The 24,116-nt window shown below is 43.9% G+C and overlaps 1 protein-coding gene across 1 annotated transcript in view; it reads right to left on the bottom strand.

The window, feature by feature from the left end:
* Window positions 1-629: 629 nt before the first annotated feature.
* The window catches only part of cyth3a (cytohesin 3a), a 33,709-nt gene continuing 10,222 nt past the window's right edge, over window positions 630-24,116 (bottom strand). The window contains exons 2-13 of the mRNA XM_030077576.1: window positions 18,455-18,537; window positions 17,781-17,845; window positions 16,644-16,710; window positions 16,315-16,433; window positions 13,885-13,965; window positions 13,269-13,381; window positions 10,993-11,141; window positions 10,687-10,798; window positions 5,980-6,056; window positions 4,588-4,659; window positions 3,846-4,000; window positions 630-2,108 (exon numbers count right to left, since the gene is read on the bottom strand). Of these exons, the coding sequence (XP_029933436.1) occupies window positions 2,036-2,108; window positions 3,846-4,000; window positions 4,588-4,659; window positions 5,980-6,056; window positions 10,687-10,798; window positions 10,993-11,141; window positions 13,269-13,381; window positions 13,885-13,965; window positions 16,315-16,433; window positions 16,644-16,710; window positions 17,781-17,845; window positions 18,455-18,537 (1,166 nt within the window). The 3' untranslated portion in view covers window positions 630-2,035. The remainder of the gene's footprint in view (window positions 2,109-3,845; window positions 4,001-4,587; window positions 4,660-5,979; window positions 6,057-10,686; window positions 10,799-10,992; window positions 11,142-13,268; window positions 13,382-13,884; window positions 13,966-16,314; window positions 16,434-16,643; window positions 16,711-17,780; window positions 17,846-18,454; window positions 18,538-24,116) is intronic.

The raw sequence follows: 24,116 nt of genomic DNA, 5'->3' as shown, positions 1-24,116 counted from the left end.
TAATTTTTTATACATGAAAATCCTGTATCAGGATTGTTAGATGTTTTGTTTTTACCTTTGGTTGGTTGGTTGGTTTTAGAAGAAAAAAAGTCCCATAATGTCAACCATATTCTATGGACACAAGTCAGTAATAGGTATGCTTTTGTTGTTTTTTCGTTTTTTTTTTTTTTTTTTTTTTTTTAAATTACTTTTAAAACACAGAATTTGAAAAACAGCTATGTTATACCATTAGTTCAATGATAGCATGTCAAAATTTATACATTGTATAAGGTATATTAAAAGCCTTAAAATACATTTGTTTATGTCAGAAATTGTACCATGTTCTCTGTCTGACTTTGTTTAGAAGCTGCATTTAGAACAGCGACCTCTGCAGGTTGGAAAAGACTTTGACTGCAGTCCTGGATGGTTTTGGAGCCTCCTATTGGACAAACTACCCTGGAGTTAAACAGTAATCTGAAGGAGTGTGCTTTCTAGTTTTTCAGTAACTATACGGGTCGGCAGGAGAGGTCGGCATGCCCTCATGTAGTACAACAGGATTTCCACATTTGAAACTACCAAAGACCTGGTTAGTTTTGTGATCAGGCACATATCAGCTCATATTCTTGTCACTTAATCCACACACAAACTGCTTTCTGATCAGCACTGTATTTTTATTCAAAGACTTCATCAAAGTGTTCAGGAGCAGTTTTCCCCCAAACTGAGATCAAGCGGATCTCTCTTCTGGAGAAACAGTCCTTATATTTCCAGTAAACTCTTCACACACACAGTTTTTGAGAGAAAAATTCCAGTATCATTTGTTTCACCTTTTTGAGCATATTTGTCAAAGGTTACTTGTCTGACTCAGTGCAGCACTTCACTACCATAACCATTTTTAATAATCAGATTTTCCAGTATGATGAAACCTTGCTGACTCTCACTCGTCGTTATTGTAAACTTCTATGCTGTCAAAACAAAACTGAAAAGGTGAACGGGTATAGGCTACAGCCATAACGATTTACATGCTACATAAACACAACAAAGGGAGAGAAAAAAACAGTATGTACATTATATACATGCACAATGTAAATGTGGGTAAACTTGTGTTTTTTGTTAGAGCAAATTTAAGAGAAAATAAATATAAAAGAAATGGACTTGATCACAGAGGTGGACCCTCAATACATAAATACCTTTAGATGACTATATAATCAAAATAGGATGCACTATAGCTTTTAAAGACTGTGTGGTCATTTTAAAGGGCCAGTACACACAAAATACATCATTAGTCCCCAACTTACATGGTCTGAGGCTGATTCTCTTAGCTTTGCTTTAAAAGAGGGAATAAGGTGATGAATCTGAAGTGAACCCAGGTTTTTCTTGGCTGCCACAGCTTCAGTACATTTCATTAATGTTTTAGAACAAAAAGTATGTTTGCATATACAGTCAATTCGGGGCTAACAATCAGACCAGCTGATTCATAAGGTCAGGGCTCTCTGCAGTAACACACAGTTTACACTTAAAGTTGATAAAATGCTAGTTGGCATGTGGGAGCCGACTGTTGGCACTGGGCAGGAAACAGCACATGTGGCACACTGCTGACATGCTGCCAGTCACATTTTCAGTGTGGATGCATGAAAACTCCCATTTGATTCAAACAATAGTAGCTTCAATTCCTTTTAAGTCCAACAGAGGGCAATAGAGTCATAGCTTTACCATGATTCCAGCCATGGATGTGTCTCCAACTGGGGTGAAGTCCATTTTAAGGAGTCTCTTATAATCCAGTCTGGTGAGGATTTGCCGTCCACAGGTGCTCTCTCTTGTCCGTCCAGTCTAGCAGAGATGGCACAGCATCAGCACCGAAAGTCAAAAAACATCCTCCTTGACTAGTTGGTATGACGATGGACTATTTGTGTCTGTCTAAAGCACCACTCCCTCCCAGGCCTCCTCTGCGTCCTCTGTCCCTGGATGGAGGAGTGGGAGACCTTCATCACACCCATAACACACACACAGAAAAGGTTTTTGCTGGTGACAACACTGGCAGCAATGTGGATGGGACCGGTCATTTCTTATTGGCTATCCTGCGCTTCCTCGTGGCCAGCATGTCGTAGAAAGGATCCCTGCTGATGCTCGCCCTGTGAACAGAAGGAAAAAGATTAACCATCAGCCCTAAACACAGTTTCACCTCCTCATGATGTCAACTTTATATACAAAAAGTATAAGCAGCTGCTGATACCGCTTGCAGGACTGGTGTTATATAAAATAGTTCCTAAGGAAGCTCTTCATCTCTAAGGGCTGTGGATTACATTAGGTATCTGTGTCACTATCGTTGGAATGGGTTTGCACATGTAAATTTCTGACAGTTTGAGCTCCACAGGCAAACACCCATCCAGCCCCACTGTGTTGGAGTGAAGGGAGACAGATGGGAAAACTCATCAGATCACATGCAAACTATCTGGATGGATAGCTTGCACTAGGGTTTTTTTTTTTTTTTTTTTTTTGTATTTTGCGTGAACTGTCCCTTTAAAATGGCTCTATAGAGAAGAGCTGCATCAAACCGCGATGGATAAGACAGTGCGGTGTGTTGTCAGTGTTACACACACGGGTGGGAGAAGAAGGCTGAGTAATCCACTGCTTTCCCAGCAGTAAGAGGAAAGGACATGCTGAGGTGGCCACTTCTGCTCCTAAGTGTGTGTGTGTGTGTGAGTGTGTGTGTGGAACAGTAACCACAGGAGTTGTTGCCACCCCTGCAGATGAGTCAGGTGGGACAGTGTGGCTTTGCAGTGTGTGTTTGTGTGTGTGTTTACTGACCACAGGAGCGTCTGCCACCCCAGCGGCTTGGTCGAGAGCCAGCATGGGTGTGGCGGCACAGCCCCGTCCTGCCGAGCCTGCCCGCTTTATTTACCTTTATTAGACTGATTTAAGCAGCGAACCGTTCCGCCGGGGCAGATTTGCGACTAGAATCACTCTGACGCCTGCGACGGGGTGCGCGATACGGCGCGGTGGGAGTGTGAAACGTGTAACACAGCGAGTCGAGGGCTTGCTGTGCTCTTGCTGAGTGTCATCTGAAAGTCAGTCGGCTCTAAATCTCACAAAGGCAGACAAACGAGCAGCTCTCCCCCGCTCGCTTGCTCGCTGCACACAAAGCGGCCTCACTCCAACAAGATTTCCAGTAACTTATCGTGCTCCGCATTCAGCGAAAAAAAAAAACCCCATCACTCTCATTTAATGGGAACACGTGTGTCGATGCTAACAGGGTTTTTACATCATTAGAGCGCGGAGGGGATCATATGATGTGATTTTCTGCTGTGATATTGATCAGGGAGAAGGCTGAGAGGCTGATAAGGAGGAAGAGGATGATCAATTACCCACTGGGTCCAATTTACTGCAGCACATTGGATTTCTTTTCGGGGTAACAAGGCAGTATTTGGATATGACAAATAGGGTGCACAGGCTGCCAAAAGATGGACAGGAGCACAGCGAGGCATAGTGCAAAAGTGCGTGTGTGTGTGTGTGTGTGTGTGCCTTCTCTCTCAGTCCTAATCAAAAGGAAGCCTGGTTAAACAGGAGGGAGCACATATCAGCTCTGAGTCAAAGTCTTATCTGTGACCCTGTGTGAGAAACTGAGTGTGTGTGCACGTGCTTCTATGCATGTGAGCCACTCTGCACATTCATGCTTGAGCTCACATCTGAGTGTCTATGTGTGTGAGTGTGTGTGTGTGTGTGTGTGTGTGTGTGTGTGTGTGTGTGTGTGTGTGTGTGAGTTTCTCACAGCCAAGGTCAGACATGGGAAAGTCACACATGGGAATGGCCCTGGCTGGCTAAGTGCCCCTCCAGTGTAAATGGATCTGTGCTAACACGGCGTCTCTTACTTGATGGACTTGATCCACTCCTCCTTCTCCTCAGGCGTGGGCGCTGATATCCTGTACACCACGTGGTTGCCCTCGACGACCCGCCCGTCCGCCTCCGTCTTGCAGGCCTTGATCACCTGACCCTTGTGGTTGGGGTTGTAGAGCTCAAAGCAGTTCTGGGAGGAGAATACAAACATCCCAAGGTTATGATTGTAAAATGATGAAAAGTAGGTGTTGCTGCAAACCGAAACTGAGATGAAGCTACTGTAAAAAACTAAAAAAAACTCCAAGGCACTCAAGATGTGAGGTGCAAAGTTAAAAAAGCCTTTATTTTCTTAACTATATCTTAATAGAAAAAAGGTAAATACAGGACATAAAGGCAGAGATATGAACGCATAGACTTCATATCTAACATCTTGGGTTCCTTGGAGTGTTTTGGCACATTTTTATATTAGTTTTACTTTAGAGGTAAAACTAATGTGACAAGATCCTCAGCAATACGAGAAATGCAGGCATAGATGACTATCTGACCGCCTATATGCTTTTTCTAATCCTATAATAAAACTAATAAAATCTTGTCAACTTGTAAAATCTGAATAAAATAAATAAAACTATACATGGCATATTGTCAGTTTTACGTGCTTATCTGCAGGGTGGAAGAAGATGATGTATTTTGAGAGAAGTATGAATCGGGTCCTGACTTGAAATGACTTGTGGCCGTGTACAAAAACCAGCGTCCTCGCGGGAATGAACTTAGACTCACCGGTTTTCTGGGCTCGTCCACCTCTCTGATGCTGAGGTTCTCCAGAGGGATAATCCCACGAGGCTCCTTGTCCTGGACACACATAAAAACACAAATTCAACATTTGCTTTAAGCCTGTTGCTCCTGCCAGAGACGTGATACTAATTGTGACTGATGAAGAGGATAAATGTGTTGGGAATCTTTTTTTTTTTTTTTTTTTTTTTCCACCTTGCTTTCTCTTGTTCCACAATACGGCATGGCTGGAAACTGAGAACTTTTGCTTCATTTGCTATGGAAGAACAGCGCCCCCTTTTCAGATTTCCCTAAAAATCTGAATCTGGTGATACACAACGCAGTCTTAAAGCAGTGATGAGCAAAATTGTTACGGGCTGATTTAAGTGAGGAGACTCAAATGAACAAAAAAAGTTCATAAACTAATTTGATGTTTGCGTCCACATGGGTTTTGCTAATTTCATGTTCTAAGCTGCAAACGGTCCCCATTTTATAATTTCAATTATCACAACTTTAAAATGTGAAGCTGCCAATGTTCTCTGTAAAAGTCTCATTTGTTCCATGTAAAATTTATGCGGTGTTTTTTTCTTATTATATTAAAATGCCACACAGTGCTTAAATAAATATCAGCGGCGCAGCTTTAATATTATTTTAAATAATCTCATTGTGGGAAGCAATAAATTAGTGGAAAGCCTGATAGGATCTTGGTATATATCGGAGTCGTGATCGCAGCTCCCTGGAGGTTTTTGTTCATCCTGGTCACGTAGGGGGCAGCGCTCAGGGGAGACGTAACCCCTCCGCCCTCCTCCATCCTTCAGGGACTCCCTTTGTGTCTGCGGGGCCTGGAGTGTGTGGGTGGAGGGGGGCAGGGGCCTTGAGGAGCAGCCCTCGTCCTGCCCTGTCCCCTTCTACTAATGAGGGAGTGCAGCAGGGGAGGACACGCCTGGGGAGGTTAGCTCACAGCTGGAGAGCCTCTGAAGTGCCTCGTGTGTGTGTGTGTGTGTGTGTGTGTGTGTGTCTGCGCCCCTTGCCCACACACGTCTGCAATGTGATTATGTGCATTTGTGTGTGTTGAGCATGCATGTGGTGATGGCAAGAGTTTTTTTTTTTTTTTTGGAGGAGGGGGCAGTTGGCTTAGCTGCGCCAGATGTGCCACAGACTTCCCAGATGTTTCCCATGATGCCTCATGTTAATTGCTGGGGTGAGGATCATTTAGGTCGAAGGGGGTTCATCTGTTTAGAAGTCGACGAAGTCATAGACAAAGGCCTCTCTCCCTTTAACTGTCTTTAACTGTGTGTGAGGGAAGACGTTTAGCATGTGTGTCCTTAATTTTCTTGTTTTCTCCATTTTCTGCATGCAGATTTTACACACACACACACACACATAACTTGGACTACTTACTGTTGTGTATTCAAAGTAGTAGAGGCAGTTGTCGGTCAGAATAAACCACCTTCTCTTCCACGTCTTTACCCTGCCGCCTGAGGAAAGAAAAATAACGGCATTTTAAACTTAAAAATGAGTCCGCATGTTGCATTTTTGATGAGGTGACAGTGGTAGCATTAGTGCTGTTCATGCTGGCCTGCAGGAAACCTCAGCTCCACGTGCCACATCTGGTTCTGATCACCGGCTCTCTGCATTATTAGACTCCAATCAGAGGCTGAATGCTCTCTCAAACACCCCCGAGTCCCCCTCCCAGTCCCCGGAGAGAGGCCCCGGGGGCTCGGCCAGGCGGGGGGAGAGGGAGCTCTGGCTTGTTAAAACACAAGAGCCGGGGTTCATTTGGAGGAGAAATCACAGGCGCGCTGCCCTGTACATGTGACAACACAGGTCAGGGAGGAATGTGCTCAACTGGTCCTCGGCAGGAACACTGATCTATTTTATGAGCTTGACCCCAGAAAAGCCTTGGTTCATATTTCCAAAATAGCAAAAAGGGGAGGGAAAATGATGTGACACTCTTGTTTGTTGCAGAGAAGTCTCCTTTCTGGGCCAAGATATCCAAGCAGTGCAAATAATGAGAGGTCAATCTAACACGAGGGTGTTCCTGTAAGCAACATCTGAACTGAAACCTTTTTACATCTAAAAAAAAAAAAAAAAACGGGTCTAATTCAAGCCTCTGACTCATGCTTACTAATGCAATATCCTCACTGCAGCATATGAGGAAGCGCAGAAACAGCCATTTGGAAGTGTGAAGAAATGCATTTTTTGCCTTTTCAAAGGAAAATCTCCCTACAAGAGGTGCAGATATCTCTCCTTCTGCCTCCATCAGCAGATAAAACTGGATTATTAACAGTCATCATTGTCCAGATTATCAGGATTATTGGATTTTCTGTTAAATGAACCATAAGATGACGCAATGAGAAATTTACCTATGTAATCAAAGATATATTGTGGCTATTACGGATGCACAGTCTGTCTGTGCAGTGTGCTCAGTGTAATGACATGCCTGCTGACTTTCCAGAATGTGCACAGACAAGGCCTTGGCATTTACTGATGTAATCAATACGTAATACTCACTGGGCACAGATGTCACCCCATTATATCGGCTAGAATTCAATCTAACACATATTTAATTATTTTCCATGCAATATTTGCTTTCATACGAAGCATATTGCCCGGTGACATCCACCCGAATTGAATTTTAAACACTCCCCGAATGGGAGTAAGGGTGTAAAATGTAGTGTATCATTAAGTAAATATGGAATACAACCATAGGTCAGTCAGTATGAGCGAGTGCATGTGTTTTTCTGCTGGAAGCAACCATATGGCAGCCCGGAAAGCTGTTTACCATAGCACTACATCCCCCCGGTGACATGATTAGCCATGTGTTTCATTTCATCCCAAAACCTGACGTTATCTATGTGTTCAGCCCTCCCTGTTTGCTTGTTTCAAATGCGGCTGGATTATTGGTTTGCTCTGTTTAAAGATACTTGGAGTGCAAACAAATGTGTTCATTTTCCGAATGGGGTCTAAATGAAAGTCACTTTGTGTATTCAAGCGAGTTTAAAGTCTCAATTTTCTAATTTTCATGATTTTGTTCTCAGGACCAGATTAAATGCTCTTCACAGTGTTTTGCAAATAAATGTAGTTTAATCTTCACAGCCAGTGTAGTCACGATACCAGACCCTGATTGGCCAACACCATCAGATCCTCTAGTTTAAACACGATAAGCCTGCAGATTGCCGGCAGTTTGTTGGTTTAAACGTTGCAAAATTTCCAGACTGGAAGGATTTCAGAAGTTGATTTGTGGTGGGAGGCAATGAAGTCCAGTTGTGATGTGTTGACTGGAGTTAGTCTGAGACTGCCTTTAAAAAAAGAATGGCCTTGTGAAAATGCAATAATTTAAAATGTAACTCTCTCAAACAAACTATAATTTAAACAATATCTGAACCTCTTTAAGCACCACAGCATTCAAGAGAAGAAATGCTGATCCCTCTAACAGGTCTCCCTTTCATTTTGGACTGGAATAAATTGTGGGAATCTTCTGAATGTATTTTAGCACTAAAACATGCTGCACACACTGGATGATGATGGATTCAGGCATAGCGCAGGCTCAGTCCCGGGGAGCGGCAGGCATCTCAATGTGAGGAGAGCTTATGGAGCATCACAGCCTCAGAGCAGTGCAGCAGTCGGTCGTATCAAACTACCTGATGGGGCAGTATAATGACTCAGTCAACTACACTGTTCAGAAAAATAAATTAGCCCATTCTAGTTAAGAAGGGGCTCCACTGATGGGGCTAAAATTAGTGTGGAATTCACTAATGGGAAAAAATTGGAGCTTAAATGATCTGGCAAGCGCAGCCGGTGGGGTAGAGGGGGAAAAGAGAGGAAAAAAAGAGTGAGAGAGCGGGTAGATCCCTTGAGGAAGGAGAGAGGAAGCAGTTGGGGCCGGGGTGGGGGTGGGGGTGGGGGTCGGGGGGTAGAAACGAGGCAGAAATGAGAGGGAGAAGCTCTTCCTTAGGCCGCCGCAATTAAGAGCACCCATACAGCAGTCCAGAGCAGAGTCAAGCAGCCCATTCAGTGAAGCCGGAGCGCACTCTCGTGTTGTGACAGCTAGCTAAACGGGAGCTGCATGAGGCGAGGGGCAAGTCTTTAACGGCTCAACATGAGGCGCGCTGCTTTTGACCCGGGGCGAAGGAGACCTGGCTCCAGCTGACCTGCGGGAGCTTGCTGAGGAATCTGGTCAGGGCGAAATGTCAAAACCACCAGAGCCGTGTGTAACTCTGAAGCCTGCAGCACAGTTTGTGTTCCAGCAGACTGAAGACTCTCAAAATTATTATTGGTTTACTAGCTCATTTTAAGGGTGTTTTCACAGATTCTGTAAAATCAAGAACCTTTTCCATCTACACTTGCATGCACTTACATACATTTATTTGAACCGTTTCAAATACACTGTGCACATTAATGACCCCTAGAGGAGGAGCCCTATTGATTTTGGTGACCCCATAACCATCCCTTTGCCTTATCAATGTGTGAACAGTGGTCACATCCCAAATATACGTGTGTTGACATATTTTTCAATAAAAATGTGCTCGGAAAACACCCACACACATTCATTAGAAAACGAAATAGTAAATCTGTGAGTGTCACTGCCAATGCAGTAAATGTCTGAAATGCAAAACAAAGGTGCTCCATACGCTGTAATACAAACTGTGCTGCAGGGTCTATTATTTGTCTCCAATTAACTCTGACATATATGATTTCTCCTTCTATAGATTTCTGGCTGTACACCCATATCAGCTGCTGTCACTGTGGCAGAAAGTGAAGAAGGAAATTATGCACCGTGTTGTAAAGCGGAAGGAGTCTTCTAAGCTAAGGCCTCTTGGGATCAAAAGTAGCACCAACTGAGACGAGCCCCCGGTGTCATCCAGCTTCCTGCAGCCAATCCCCATGCAGAATGAGGGAGATCACAAACCTCCCTGTGGCCCTGCTTTTGAACAAGACAACCCATCACCTCAGGATGCTATAACTCACTGGCCTACTAACGGCACCGCGATAACCAGGCAATTAGATGAGGCAGCTTGCATGTTCAGAGCCAGTTTTTTTTTTTTTTTTTTTCTTTTTTCCAAGGAGATAATGGCAGCCGATGCCTGTGTGAGGGATTTCCATGACGAACAGGGAGGATGGAGGAGGAAGGAGGGTGTACCTACCTCCTAATGCAGAGATTTAAGAAGGAACAGCCAGTCACAGAACAGAGGGGTGAAAGGGTGAAAGGTCAGAGGAAGGGCGTGAGGAAAAGAAAAAACAGAACTTTTGAAAGACACAGCAAGCACACAAATCACTGCGAGAAAGAGAACGAGAGAAAAGGTGAAAGCGTAATCACACAGTCAAACATGCCGTAAGCAGATGGAGAGGAGAGGAAGAGGAGAGGAAGAGGAGGAGAGGAGAGGAGAGGGACAGGCTGAGACGAGACAAGGCAAGAAGATACAGTACCAGATGAAAGGATGAAAGGCAAAGAGAAAATAGAGGCTTTACAGCTGCATTACAAATCACCTAGCAACCACATCTGGCATCATCATGGAGGTCCAGGGAACAAATAACATCTAAAAATATAACAGACAAGCTAGAAAAAAAAGAGAGAGAGAATACTGGAGAGACTACTGCACAATAGGTACAGATCCACTCAGAAATTACAAAGGTAAAGTAGAACAGCAGATAACGTGTGTGATTTCCAAATTTAGATTTTAAGAGTGCAATCTCCCCTGGATTGGCATACATGATCCAATTAACTGTTTCTATTGTTTTGAGAAAAATCATGTTTTAAGATTATTTAGCTTGCATTACAATTTTTAATCCAGGAGTCAAGAGCAAAAAAAAATTAAATATGTAAAAGACAACATGACCAAGAAAACTTGTGCGCTTGTACGTTTAGAAAGAAAACAGCTGCTCTCAGCTGTAGCTGCCCAGGACGTGAAGACCTCCAATATGGCCGCCAGAGTGTGTGTTAACGTCACGTGAAAGCTCTCGACAGTCAAGTCACACACACACAAACAAGTCAGGGAGACACATCACAGGAGGGATAAAGAACACAGAACAGGAGACGCTCATGAAAGCTCCGCATGAAAAAAATATCAAGGCGTGAGCAACTTCCGCGGCTCCGAACGCTCGTACCTAGCTTTAACAGCCAGCCTTCCCGGTCCGGGTTGAAGAACGTGTGCGTCAGATCATTCCCGTCATCCTCTGGGATTTTGAAGGGCTCGTTTTTGATGCTGTCGTATAGATTCTGTGGATCCAGGGGGGAAACAATTTATCAGACAAGGGAACTACAGAGGAAATGGATCATTGGTGTAGAGTAGGCGTGAGAGAGTGGTCGTGGAGATCAAGGACTCAAGGACATGTACAAACACACACACACACACACACACACACACACACACACACACACACACACACACATAGATTCATGTGAATTCTCACCCTGAGAAGCTCCTCTGGCAGGTCCCCTCCTTCGTTGATGCCTCTATTCATGGAGATGAAACGCTCCACAGGGGGCTTGTCTCTGACGTTGGGGTTATGCAGGCTGGTGTTCAGCATGATGATGGCAAATGACAGCACATAGCAAGTATCTGTGGGCAGCAGCAAGGGAGTCAAATGTGCTGGGTGAAAGTGGATCCTGCTACACAAACACCACACACACACCACACACCCAAATGCACACAAATCACTTCAGTGGGTGTACGACGGCACGGTAATGAGCATTCATCTGCAGACAATGACTGACAAAATCATAAATATGGTATCGATATGATATGTGAAACATGATATTAAACATGGATTATTTTTATTTTTTGTTTTTGGGATGATTCAGTGGTGTTTTCTGCTTTTTCTGACATAAAAAGCGGGGAAAGAGGCTTCGGTTTCGTCTTTTATACTTGCACGTCAAATTCTGATTAAGACTGCCAGGTTTTCAGGCATTTTTTAACAAAAGGTTGGGGACATAAATGCAAAGAGGAGGCCTGCTGCAGCCTCATTAATGTGTGTTAATGTTCAGACAGACACATGCCAGCTTTTTAAGATTTTTTCTGCCATTTCGTAGGGGAGATGTGTGTGTGTGAGAGAGAGAGAAAGGCAGAGAGACAAAGAGTCTGCTTTTGTCTCTCTATTGTGTGTTAATGTTCAGACTAACGCAGGCCGGTGGCTGTCTGTAAATGAATCATTCATTCCCCTCTGTCTGTCTCTCTCTCTCTCTCTGACACACTTTGGGCTTGGCTGCCCTGTGCAGCCAATTGTCTGTCTGATACACAGATTCTCTGTGTTAGCCCTGCTGACGCTCAGCCCTGCACACAGTCTCTCTCTCACACACACACACACACACACACACACACACACACACAGATTGTGCGTCACACTTGGTGAATCTTCTGCCCACAATGGAAAGAGATGGCAGAACACACGCACAAGCACACTTGTATTTTTATTTGTCTGACTTCCTCAATTGACTAGAGCTTAGGGACACAGTCTTGTTGAGAACTTGTGTGCAGAAATATAAAACCTGCACCAAGTGGACAGATCATCTGTTTAGAGACAAAGCTAAAGCCTGGAAAAATACAACAACACACCATCTGAAACATTCAAAACATGTCAACAGAGGATTTTATTCTGAAAACTGTTACAACTGGGTGAAATTATTGGGCTTTTCAAGAACTAAAAAACAGCCTTGTTTGTAGATTGAGCACGATGCATTTTGACATTATTTAATAGGTTTTTGAAAAAGTGTCATCAACCCAAATGGTCAAGAATCTGCTCAACCCATTAGAGGACCAGATAATCCTTCAATTGCACTTAAGCCTCGAATCTGAACAAAACTGGAGTTGCTTTTCACATCACATGACCTGTATGTTTCCAGCATTGGTGCATGAGTCCAGCATGAGTCAAAATCCTCACCCTAACAGTGTTGATTCCACTTTACCCCTGAGCCTGCAAAGGGCCAAATGCATCCTCACACCACCATCTACAAGCCTCTTGTTGCCTTGAAAAGGGCTAACAATAGGTTGCTCTATAATCCATTAATTATTTATTGACTGTTGTGGTTTAGGCTTTCTTTAGTGAAGCACCATGTATCACTCTTGGGCCGGTTGAAGCTTCTTGAATAATGGATGTCCCATGTTTGTTGGCCGTTGTTTACTCACTGAACTAATTTGCCGCTGCCAGCTGGAATCTGTAGTAACTGTAATCGGGTTAATCCTCATTGAGTCTTAGTTACAGTGCCTCTAATAGCGTAATGATTACACTCAAAGGCATTACAGAGCAGGCCACCACTCACTGCACTCTGTTATAGACCCTCAGGCAGTGTATTGGCAGATGTGGCTTGAGTGCATGAATGTTATCCGACACGTCGGTTTTCACACTTTGATTGTACAAGGTTGGTCAAGCACACTGTTGAACCTGCAGAAAATCTCCATCAAGACATTTCATCTCATATTCAGTCTTACAATCCTCTTCAAAAATCTGCCAATGCAGTTTCAGAATCAGACCAGCTCACTAACATCAAGAAAATGGCACTTGATTCAAGACAGTTCTGGAAACAAGTTGATTACCACTGGAAACAAGTGGGATTATCCCTTCCCCTCGTCAGATTTTTTCACTTGTTTGGAAAAAAAACAATATCTTAGAACTGAATATGAGAAAAAATGACTTGGTGGGCTCGAGTTTTTTTGACACTAAAGCTTTCACATCGCAGCTGCGTGTCTGACCTGTGGACTGGAACACTCCTGGGTTGCACTGGCAGTACCGCGAGGCAAACGCCTCCATCATTCGGTCGATCTTCTGGGCTTCACCTGGCAAACGGAAACTCCACAGGAACTGCCTGCAAGATCGAGGGAGAGCAGAGCAAATTCATATATGATTACACAGCTGTCATGAATATAATAGTTTTATTTATTTTATTTATTTGATTTGACCTTTATTTTAACAGGCATAATCATTAAGAACGGGCCTGGGCAACATATCGACCTGTGATATAGATATGGTCTGGGATTTTGTTTGTCCTAATGCTGTGATGTGGCATAATTGGCTCTAAATGCTGCATTATAGTAAATGGATGCAAATTTCTGAACTTATTAGACTTTTTCAGCCGTTTCTGTTGTGTGCCTCTTCCTGCTTGATCATCATATTCACATTTGTAATGACTCTTTATCAAAAACCTAATGTGTGTCAATACTTAATGACTCATTTGGTCAAAGATATTGTGATATCTGATTTTGTCTGTATCACCCATGAGGTTTTTTTTTTTTAAAATAATATAATAATAGTGATTATAATAATATAATAATATAATAATACTATGTGAATGTGAATCATTCTGCTGACCGTAGTGCTTGGACGAGGTTGAGGTCCGCAAACTCGTGCAGCTCCACGAAAGCCTGGAGCACCTTGATGTTGAAGTCGTCCCTGGAGGGGGGAAAGAGAAGGATGAGAAAAATCTAGATTTCCCATTAGAAAATATTATGCTTCCTTTGAGGCATTTCATTTTTTCAAAGAAATAGGAAGACCATCCAGGGGTATCAAAACATCTGGGAGAAGATGTAAGATATCTCGGAGCACAGTGTGAACCCAGAAGAAGGGTGTGGGAGACCATATTTCCTCTGCGAAGGCATTTCCCAACCTGGATTCCTGCTTCTCGGCATTCCTGTCATATTTCTGCCCTTATTGATACACAAAGCAGAGCTGTGGAGTCTGGAAGCAATTTAAACAGCTGGCCAATGCTAGAGTTTCCTGACCCCGAGGCACGTAGAAAACTTGGCGATGTGAATGATGAAAAACAGCTAAACCAAACCCACACACAGGCGTTTTTGGTCAGAGATTTGTTTGACCGACCGAAGGGGTTTTGGAGGAAATGTCAACAGCTGCTCTCGGGCCGCGGTCACAGCTTCTCTGATCTCGTTTGTTTAACATCAAAGTTCATGTTCCTGATCCTCTTTGTATTTCATTCATCTGGTTGCCGTCTACCTAAGGAAACAGCTTTTCGGAGTGAGTGTTTTGTGTGGAAAAAAAAAAAAAACTCAGCGTAGAGTTTGTGAAAGTTGCCAAAGTGCTGCTTTTAGAAGAAGGAAATATGGAGCAAAGCTGGATTACAATAACATTCTTTGATTTTTTTGGGAGGGGGGGACTTGTGGATTGTTCTGCTTGCTTCTTTGTATTTCCAATCCTGTTGCTTGTTTTTGTGCAGATTGTATTGCACCATATATTGTTGCCTGCACCCAAATCAAATTAAATCCAGTCCTAAGAGGTTTGTGCAGGTCAGTAGAAGGGGCGCGCGGGCAGGTTATTGCCATAGTTTGATTTAATATGGAGGTACCTGCATATGGCCTGTTGTTTGTAATATCGAAATAAGACACACATGCACACATCTCAATGAGCTCCTGAGATAATAGTGGATTGTACCTAACAAACAAAGGTAAATTGTAAGTACAGTAACAATGAGAAACGGCGGCAAAACAAAGACAGGAAGTTCAACACTGACACTGCCTCTGTCTGACAATGTAATTTAAGACTCGATTGCCCACACCGCCTCCATCCCTCCTTCCTCTCTCTCCTCCTTCCAGTCATTTTTCTCTTTTCTATTAGCCTTCTTTCCCACCTGCCCCCTCCTTCTGTTTGCCCCTCTCTCTATGAAAGCTACTCAGCATGTAATGGTAGGTTCCAGCTCCCAGCATAAACTCAATTAGTGATAATTACTGAGCGTAACCCTTCAACCTGTGTTTACTGCTATTTCCACTGAGTAGGTGGGTGCTTTGATGATCCTCCTTGAATAAAGACCGCTTCTAACAACGGGGTCCCCATCCCCCACCCACCATCCATCCCCATTCAGATGGATGGATGCACAGGGGGACCAGGAGAGAAAGGGGGGGGGGGGGGGGGGGGGGGGGGGGGGGGGGGGGGGGTTGTCTTTCATTGTTTCATCTTAGCTCTGACTACAATGGTTCATCTGTACACTGATGCCAGGTTGGCAACATATTCGACAATATGGTTTTGTATGTCCATATGTTTTCTTGCATGGATAAAGGGATAACGTAAGGGTTGGACATTCGAAACTCTAGTCAGTCAAAGACTTTTTCTTACAAAGCCCTATGCATCAATTAAAACCTCTAAGACAAATAAGCTCCAATCTTTAAAAGTCAACGCCCGACATGGATAAAGGGAAGATGTTCAGTTGGGACATTGGGACATTGAAGAACATTTGTGCTAAATTTCTGATTTAAAAACAAAACAATAACCAACATTTCATCACTAAAACATATGGGCTCCAGTTGTAAAAGTAATTTCCCATCTAAAGGCTTCATTTATCCAGTATCCTTTTGAGCGGTCATTGGTTTCTTTTCATTTTGCCGGCATCTTTGGTGCTAAGCGGTCATAACCGTGGCATTTCTGTTCTGAACTTGCTTGAAATTACTTGGACATTCATTTACCTTAAAATGTCACAGAACATGAAGGCACAGTGCTTTAAAGCCTTCCTATGCCTGCAGACAGTCTGGCCTGAGATGAGAGGAACTGGGTGGCCACTTTATTACCAGTTAAATGCGCACATGGCTGGACTATGACAAGACACCCACGCTGCCTCAGAGATTCATGTTTAGGGGGCGAGAGGAACCAGTCATGTTCGCCCACTTTCAATCAATAAATCCTGGCTGTAATTTCCAGCTCTAATCACCGAGGGGGCATAAATCTGCCACAAGGAGGACAGAAAGGGACAGCAGGGAAAACAATTTCTCCAGCAGCCTGAATGATGGTTTGGCTTACCGCTCGCCTAAGTAGTCTCCAATGACAGTCTTGTTGAGGCCCTCGCCTTTGTAGAGGAACTGGGAGATGTCTTCAGGAGTGTGCTGGAGGAGGTCGTTCTCCAGGAGGAACTGGATCCCCTGCAGAGGACAGGAGAACACCAGATAAAGCAGGCTGTTTATCTCAATCAAGGACGGACAACTCAAAAGTGACGGGATTTGATCGGAGGGAATGGATTGCTCTCCGCACCGACTCAGAAACCCATTAATTTCAAGGTTAGCGAAAGACGGGAGGGTGCGTTGCTTTGTGGTGAGGCCATGAGGACGTTACAGGAATAAATAAAACACTACCTTTTTGGGATCCATGTTGAATTTCTTCCTGCCCATGGCGATCTGTTTGTTTCTCTGCGAAGTTTTGCTGGAACAGAAGAGCGGAGATTTAATTAGGATATTGCCTACCTCAAAATCCCCTTTAACCCATTAACCTTTTAAATGTACATTCATGCCAAAATTGAATCTAGATCACACACGCAGACATTTAGAACGTGGATGTACAAACCAGTTGACAGATGAGAGCATATAAAGAGTCCTGGCCTCAAACAGCACCCACTGTGGATACATGATGATTTATCTATGGAAAGCATGTACTGTACATTCACCATGAATGATTACTACAGGGCGGCCCTGCTGTATTTTGACTATGATTGAGTTATAGACCCTGTAACTACTGGGTGGAGGATGTCTGTGTCTAGCCAGGTCACCTCAGACTTGATTCGATTACTACTGTGCCAAAGTCTCTGTACAGACACAGAAAACACATAGGTAGACCCTGAAAATCCACTGAAATACTGAAAATCCACCAATACAGACACTGGAATGTTTTGCTCACGTTGGTGTGTTCAGTCAAAACTTGAACCTTGCTTGCTCTGGTCACAGCATACCTTCAGTTCCTCGGTTTCATTTAAAACAAAAACAGCCTTGTTTTCCTGTAGACTGTTAAAACTAACATGTGTGCAAATGCAAAGACCCGACGAAGGCAGGAAGTCTAAAAACTGTCTGGAAAAACAGCCACAACAATGAAAGGGAGCACAAGCAATGTGGTTTATCCCTAAAAAATATGACCAGTTCATGAAATATGGTGTGCATATGGCCAAGAAAATGCATCAGCAACAAGCACTAATTTACTATGAAAACTGAAAAAAGATGTGAGGCACATTCCTTTTTAATTGTTACATGACGCTGATGGTAAATGCCAAACTTTGGGGAAAAAAATGTTTAATTAGTCATTATGAAAACAAACGGACCAATATATCATACTGAAATATGGACCTGTTCACCAGCCCTACACATTTCTCAAAGTATTAATTAATTGATAAAAAAGGTATTATAGACATATTAGAAATGCAAGCATCACATGTACGCCCAGGCAAGCTGTATGCAGCATGCTTCACTGATATGTGACCTATCAGCCGGTGGTGGTCGACTTACCTCTCTCCAACACACGTCAGCTGCTCGATCTCCGTCATGACTTCAGCGATCTCAAACTTCAACCTCTGACAGAGACAAAGAAACAGAGAGAAGGCAGAGTTGGCTTCCTGCGGCTGGGTTTCTTTCATTAAGCAAACTGGGACATTTGTGCTTTACACCATCTTTACACCGTGAAATGGCACCGAGAACGCAAACTGAGTGACGGAAAATTTAATTGAATTTTATGAGTGAAGTGGGCGCGATAGGGCGTAGCCATCTCAATTTGCATCACTTACAGCATGTCAATATGTGCTGTCTTTCAAAAGCAAACAGCAGTAGTCCTAATTACCTTTCATGCGGTATAAGGGTTCTGACAGTTTTGTCTTTATATCACCAGAATTACACCCATATAAGGTTTTAAATGATTTACAGCTCACTTCTAAATGAACACTGAAGTCCTTTTTTCTCAGTTTCACAATTCAAACAATTCCTGCTTTCAGGCTTTGCGGGGCAGAGTGGGTCTAAACAAGTTCTCTGTTACAAATGAGCTGCATGAAAATGATTAAGATAAAACAAGTGCATCAACACATTACAAGTCCTTGGAGGCATCCCTAGCTCCTGAGACGAAGAGCGAGCGTGATATCGCACACATAAATACAGCACGTATGCACACACACACACACACACACACACACCTCAATATCGTCGAGCAGCTCTCTCTTCCTGCGTCGGATGTTTGACAGTTCATCCCTCTCCTCCAGGGACAGATCCTCAGGCACTGAAACACAGAGCAGAGGCATGCATCAGACCTCAACAATCAGCAGACCAAGCTCACATCACTGTTGCCATACAGCTCTCGCTCGCCCCGCGCAAGAGGAAAAAAAAAAGAGATCAAAGGCAAACGATAGGATTTCTGCAGATGTACCATCGATGAAAGCAGCCAAAGAGGGGAAGTGTTTGCAAACCCCAGATCTAATCCAATACCCACATGATGTCATAGAGTTTGCATCAGCGAGGAAAAATCAGCCTGGAGATTGCTCGTTTTGTCATTTTCTTAGACTGTGAAGAGACTCGGGCGCTGCTCTGCTGCTGCTACACGGACTGTTTCACCTCGTGGAGCTGGAGCAACACATATCAAGAGGCAGCGTGTTTGTCTTAATTAACCAGAGAAAAGAGAGAAGGCGAAGGGTCTTAATTATTCCACTTGAAAGTGTTTCCTCCTCCCTCCCTGCCTCATTCTCCACTTGGCTCAGGGGAATATTCTATTAATAAAACCAATCCAGATTAAGTTTCCTTTCATTAAAAGTGAATTTGGTAATTCAACACAGCCTTCGACCCTGATTCCCCGTTCATGAGGGTTTTAGAGCTCCGAGCTGAAAAGGGACGCTCACTCGCGCTCGCTTTTCACTGTTTCTTCCACCCTCTCTCATTCTCTTTTTCTATCTCAATCTTTTCCCCCGTTTCCTCTCTCTCCATTTCATTTTCCTTCCTCCCACTTCATTTCCCAATTTCCTCCATCTTCCTGAAACTACCAGCAGGAACAGAGTTATGTGATTTTGCCTCATTAAGCCATCTTAGAGGCACAGACGCGCGCCAAATCGCTCAACAGGAAAATGACACATCTAATATCAGTCACAGGTTCATGCCTACAAGTTGCAAAAGGAAAGATATATTACCACGAAAATTTATTTTCCTTGAAGGCGAAAAGCAGTGCCAATTAAAGTGAAATATGGCCACAGGGCTCAGGAAGAAAGCATTCAGTCCAGTTTTAATTTGACAGCTTGTAAAAGAGTTTCCAAGTATTGTGATAGCTGGCATCCACATTAATGCAGAGACAAAAGTCTATTCTTGATATGGTTATGTAACTGTGAGCACCACACTACAGTAGTGCTGTGTTGAGGGTCAGGTAAACAGCTGAGGGATTTCCTCTGAGTGAGTCGTGCTTTTGTAACAGACAACAGAGCAGGATGTGAATGCACAATGACTGCGAGTGGAATCCAGCTTAAAAATAAAGACGTTAATTAGCCCCTCTAACCTCAGGCTACCTCAATACACTTATGCAAAAAGGGCGAGCACTGCCACTGCAGCTTTAAAGCGAGTTAGTGCCGTTGAAAAGTTTCTCTGCCAAGTCTGCGAGGCTGTTGACTGTTTCGCAGAGCGCTTTGCCTATAATCTGCACACATCTGCACACTATTTTCTGTTGAAATTTTGTCGTAATTAGGGCCTTGCTGAGTCGATTTTAAAGATCAGTATCAAGGCCCAATTCAAGCATCTTTAAGTGATCAGGATCAAAGGACCCGATCAAATATAATTTCCCTTTTTCTGCCAAATTTACATCAAGTGTCATATGATATATGTATGAAAATGACCACTTCACACTTCTTGTAGCAGTATCAAGGAGTAATGATGGAGGAAAGAAGCACAGTTGAAATGTCAATTATTTCAGCTTTATGAATTTACTTATACATTTACTGAATTATTTATTTGTTCTTGGGGGAATGAGGGATTTTGACACTGGTAACCAAAAGTTTGAATATAAAACTGACTGGCCCACCACAACGCCACCACCAGGGCAAGAGGGTCCTAAGCTTCATGCTTAAAATCTCACACACCTCTGGGTCAAATTTGATGAACCTTGGGGGAATGACGCATTTTCACATTGATATCTAGCCTTCACAAAATGGAACTGATTGGCCCACCACAGCGCCACCAACAGGCCAAAGCATCCCCAAGCTTCAAGCAGCCATGTGTCAGACACTGCATGTCACACATACGCAAGACCAAAAAATGAAAGAACCAATACAATTACACCGGGGGAATCCCGCACTCGTATTAGTCACCGCTGACTTTTTGCAGCAAGGATTTGTCGGAAACAGCAGAGTTTCGTTTCACGGTGCAATATTTAGTTTCAGTATTATGAAGACTTACTCACGGTGATGTGCACAGCTCGGTGTTTCATCAGGTGCCTGAGGCTGCACATTAGCTAATGGAAACATCCCCCGGCAGGAGTAATGTGCCTGATTGCGATCTTGATTCACTATAAATTGAATGAGAAATCATGGGTGCTCCCTTTAAAAACAGCCAGGCTATTGTGAATCACAAAGCCTTACCATCATCCTCCAAAACCAGGCCTCTTTTACTCGATCTAATATATGGCTTGGACATCAGCCATCTGATGATCCAGAGGACGACAGAAGAAGCAATAACATCTCTGGTCCACTGATAATCTTGTTTAGTGGTGGCGGGCGTTTCAACAAAGGCGGTCCACCAATTACATTAGTCACCAATTACATTATTAACACATTTCCCCCGGTGACCCTTCATGACTCACCCAGGAAATGAGCTGAGTGTCTTCAGTCAGCAGACACAGAGGGAGTGGGAGTGACTGGGACAGTGCAGGTCACTACCACCATATTGGCTCAAACTAAACAGAACTACGCTTGGATGATAATCCACTAAAATCAATTATGGGGTGAGTCATTGCTCCACAGTAAATCAGGAGTTTGGGTGGAGCACCAGTGTCAGATCTGCCTGTAGCGGGCTAGATGTGGTTTGGGAGGCACTGACTAAAATATCTGCACGTCCTTATGCAACCTTTAGAATTCAATGGACGAGGACAGACCCTAGTAACAGTGATCCTGGGTTCCTGTGATGATAAAACAATCACAGTCCCTCAACCAAATGAACCAAATGTCACCCGGTTTCAGTCTATGACCACTAACGCAGAGCTACGATATGAGAGCTCAAACGTTGCCGGGTTGAGAGGGTGCAAAGCCGGTGCCAGAGGGTTTAAACTCCAACATGTGCACCACAGAACAAGAGGCTCCCGTAATCCCTCACCACCCCCTGCCCCTCCCAGCGCTCCCAAAAAACAAATCCCTCAAAATCTAGTTTTAGGACTAAATCCCTGGCCGTTCCTCGCACCCAAACCTAACAACTTTCCAGGCCACCCACTGAACCCAGAGGCTTTATGGGCATTGAAACCTCATGTACTGAAACCAAGAAAGTGGGCTTTGCAGAGGGGATTTTTGTTTTTCTTCCACCAGGGAACCAGGAAATACCTGCTAAAAAAAAAAAAAAAAAGTTGAGTGACATTATTTTCATTTGCATATTTTATCTCCAGGTTAACTGGTGTGTTGCAAACTGAAATGCACACTGAGGTTAGAATGTAGAGCGTGTCTTGTATTGTATCTACACGAGTCACAAATTAGTGGGTGAACCTTGGCACGTCTGCCGAGCACCGACTCGTGTGACCAAGAGCGGGATATTGGCCGGATCCTTTGGTCTAACACTGGTGGCTTTAACTGCTGTAAGGTCTTTTGAAGTGGCGAAACTCAGAAAGAGGCGACCATGTTGGCCATGCAACACACAGGGACACATGCAGGCAGCGAAGCCATGAACTTCCTCTGGATCCAAGCTCCAAATCTGGAGCCCGCTTCTCCAAATCCCTGTAACGGTGGTCTAACACACGCCCTGCATTACAGCCCGGGTCATATATACAGACATGTGCATGTATGGGCGCATGAGCGCATGCACACCAGGCACACACACACTGCAACACCAGCTGGCACTAATCCCACACACTCCCCTCCCCACCGCTCTTTAAACCCAATACGACTATTACAGAGGAAGTGCGATGTGTAACAGCGTGCGCACAGATGTTGCCGCCGTCCAGCCGCTCCCTGACTTTAACCTACTTTGGCTCGGTGTTGACTGACGACGCGCTGGCGGTGGCGGGAGTGACAGTAACAGCAGATGGAGTCTAGCTGTGGCTATCTGGAGAAGCGTTGTGGCGCTGAGCCACGACGCAGGAATGTCAGGAAGTCGCCGGGGGCCAAGTGGAGGACAAGCAGGTTATGACACAGCGGTGGGCTGAGGGTGAGGGGTCAGGCACACAGCAGTGTATATGCATGTGTAATGAGCAGCCTGCTACAAGCCCATACACAGCAGGCAATTATTAAACGAGGGAAATAATTAAGCAACACCTTTAATGCCCTCTCTTCTCTCCTGAACTGTAAATGAAATGAAAAATTCCTTTTTTGCCTTTTTTGCAAATTTTCCCATTTAATTCACCTGCATAACAGATTTTTAATACCAAATTCTCATTACTTGTAAATCCTGGAAAACAGTGCATTTTTAATGGGGACGTCATGCTGAACCAGTAGGCATGAACACAAATTTCAATCAATAAAATGACAACATTTTTGAACAACCATGTTTATGTGGTTTGCTTTCCAACAACCACGCCACTCTCATCCAATAAAACCGCCTTTCCATAGCTGATCTCCAACTGGTTTCCACTTTTGAAATGTGTTCCCCCATATCACTTCCTGCCACACCGTCACGTTTCAGCAGGAAACACATTTAATGAAGAAGCGAGAGGCTCACAAAACGGCATTTTAGCTTCACTTTTAAAGTGGTCATCAGCAAAATTCTTGCATCTTTTTTATTTTTCTGTTATCTTTGAGTGTACATTGCTGTAGTGTTTCTGAATTTTGCAGAGATCACCTGTCAGTCAAACAGTGTGGGCGGGACAGTGACAGCTTTCTCCTTGGATTTTAACGGAGTTTCTGTTCTGGCACCGTTTTCTTCGTCTGCTCAGCCCAGATCTTCTTCTACTTCTTTCAAATAAACTGTTACTGCTGCTGCTGGGAACACAGAAATTCATCCATTCCCTGTATGCCAGAGCATTTGTGTGAATGATCTGAGATTTACTGTATGCATTCGTATTAATATTTATTTAATACTATGATACAGGCTAGTAATTTCCATTATTTGTTTTGTATGGATGAAGTATACCTTGAGCTTGACCTCATGTGATAAATCTGGTCCTATAAAACCAGGCATAAGGGAAGATCACGCTCTAGTCTGCAACATACAGTAATAACAGCCCTGCCTTTTGCGTGAGAAGAGAGATTTGGGAAGCTAATATGCCGCTTTTAACTACCTCTGGGGTCTGGGGAAGAATTTAGGGCTCGAGGGATGAACTGCCAATACACTGATTGCACTGGTTAATCTGCAGTTTTGGGCAGAGACCCCCTGCCGTGTGTGTGTGTGTGTGTGTATGTGTGTGTGTGTGTGTGTGTGGATGCATGCTTGCGTTGGAGGTGGTCTACGCACGACCTCCTCCTTATATCACACAGCTGCTCAGAATCAGCACTATGTCAACATCTGATTTGATGAACACCGCCGGCAGGATCTGAGGGCTTCCGCTGCCATATGCTCGCAGCCAAAGTAACCATAATCTGATGATTTGATAGGCCTGAGAATGAAGGAGACCGATGCTGTTTCTTCTGGCATGATTCGGGCGGGATCAGGGACTTTTACAGAGACTGAGCCCGGGCCAAGCTGCTTCCT

The sequence above is a fragment of the Myripristis murdjan genome, chromosome 19 (genome assembly GCF_902150065.1).
Source record: "Myripristis murdjan chromosome 19, fMyrMur1.1, whole genome shotgun sequence".
NCBI classification, from domain to species: Eukaryota; Metazoa; Chordata; class Actinopteri; order Holocentriformes; family Holocentridae; genus Myripristis; species Myripristis murdjan.
The sequence above is the reverse complement of the archived record's forward strand: the minus strand, read 5'-3'. Positions and strand labels throughout refer to the sequence as shown.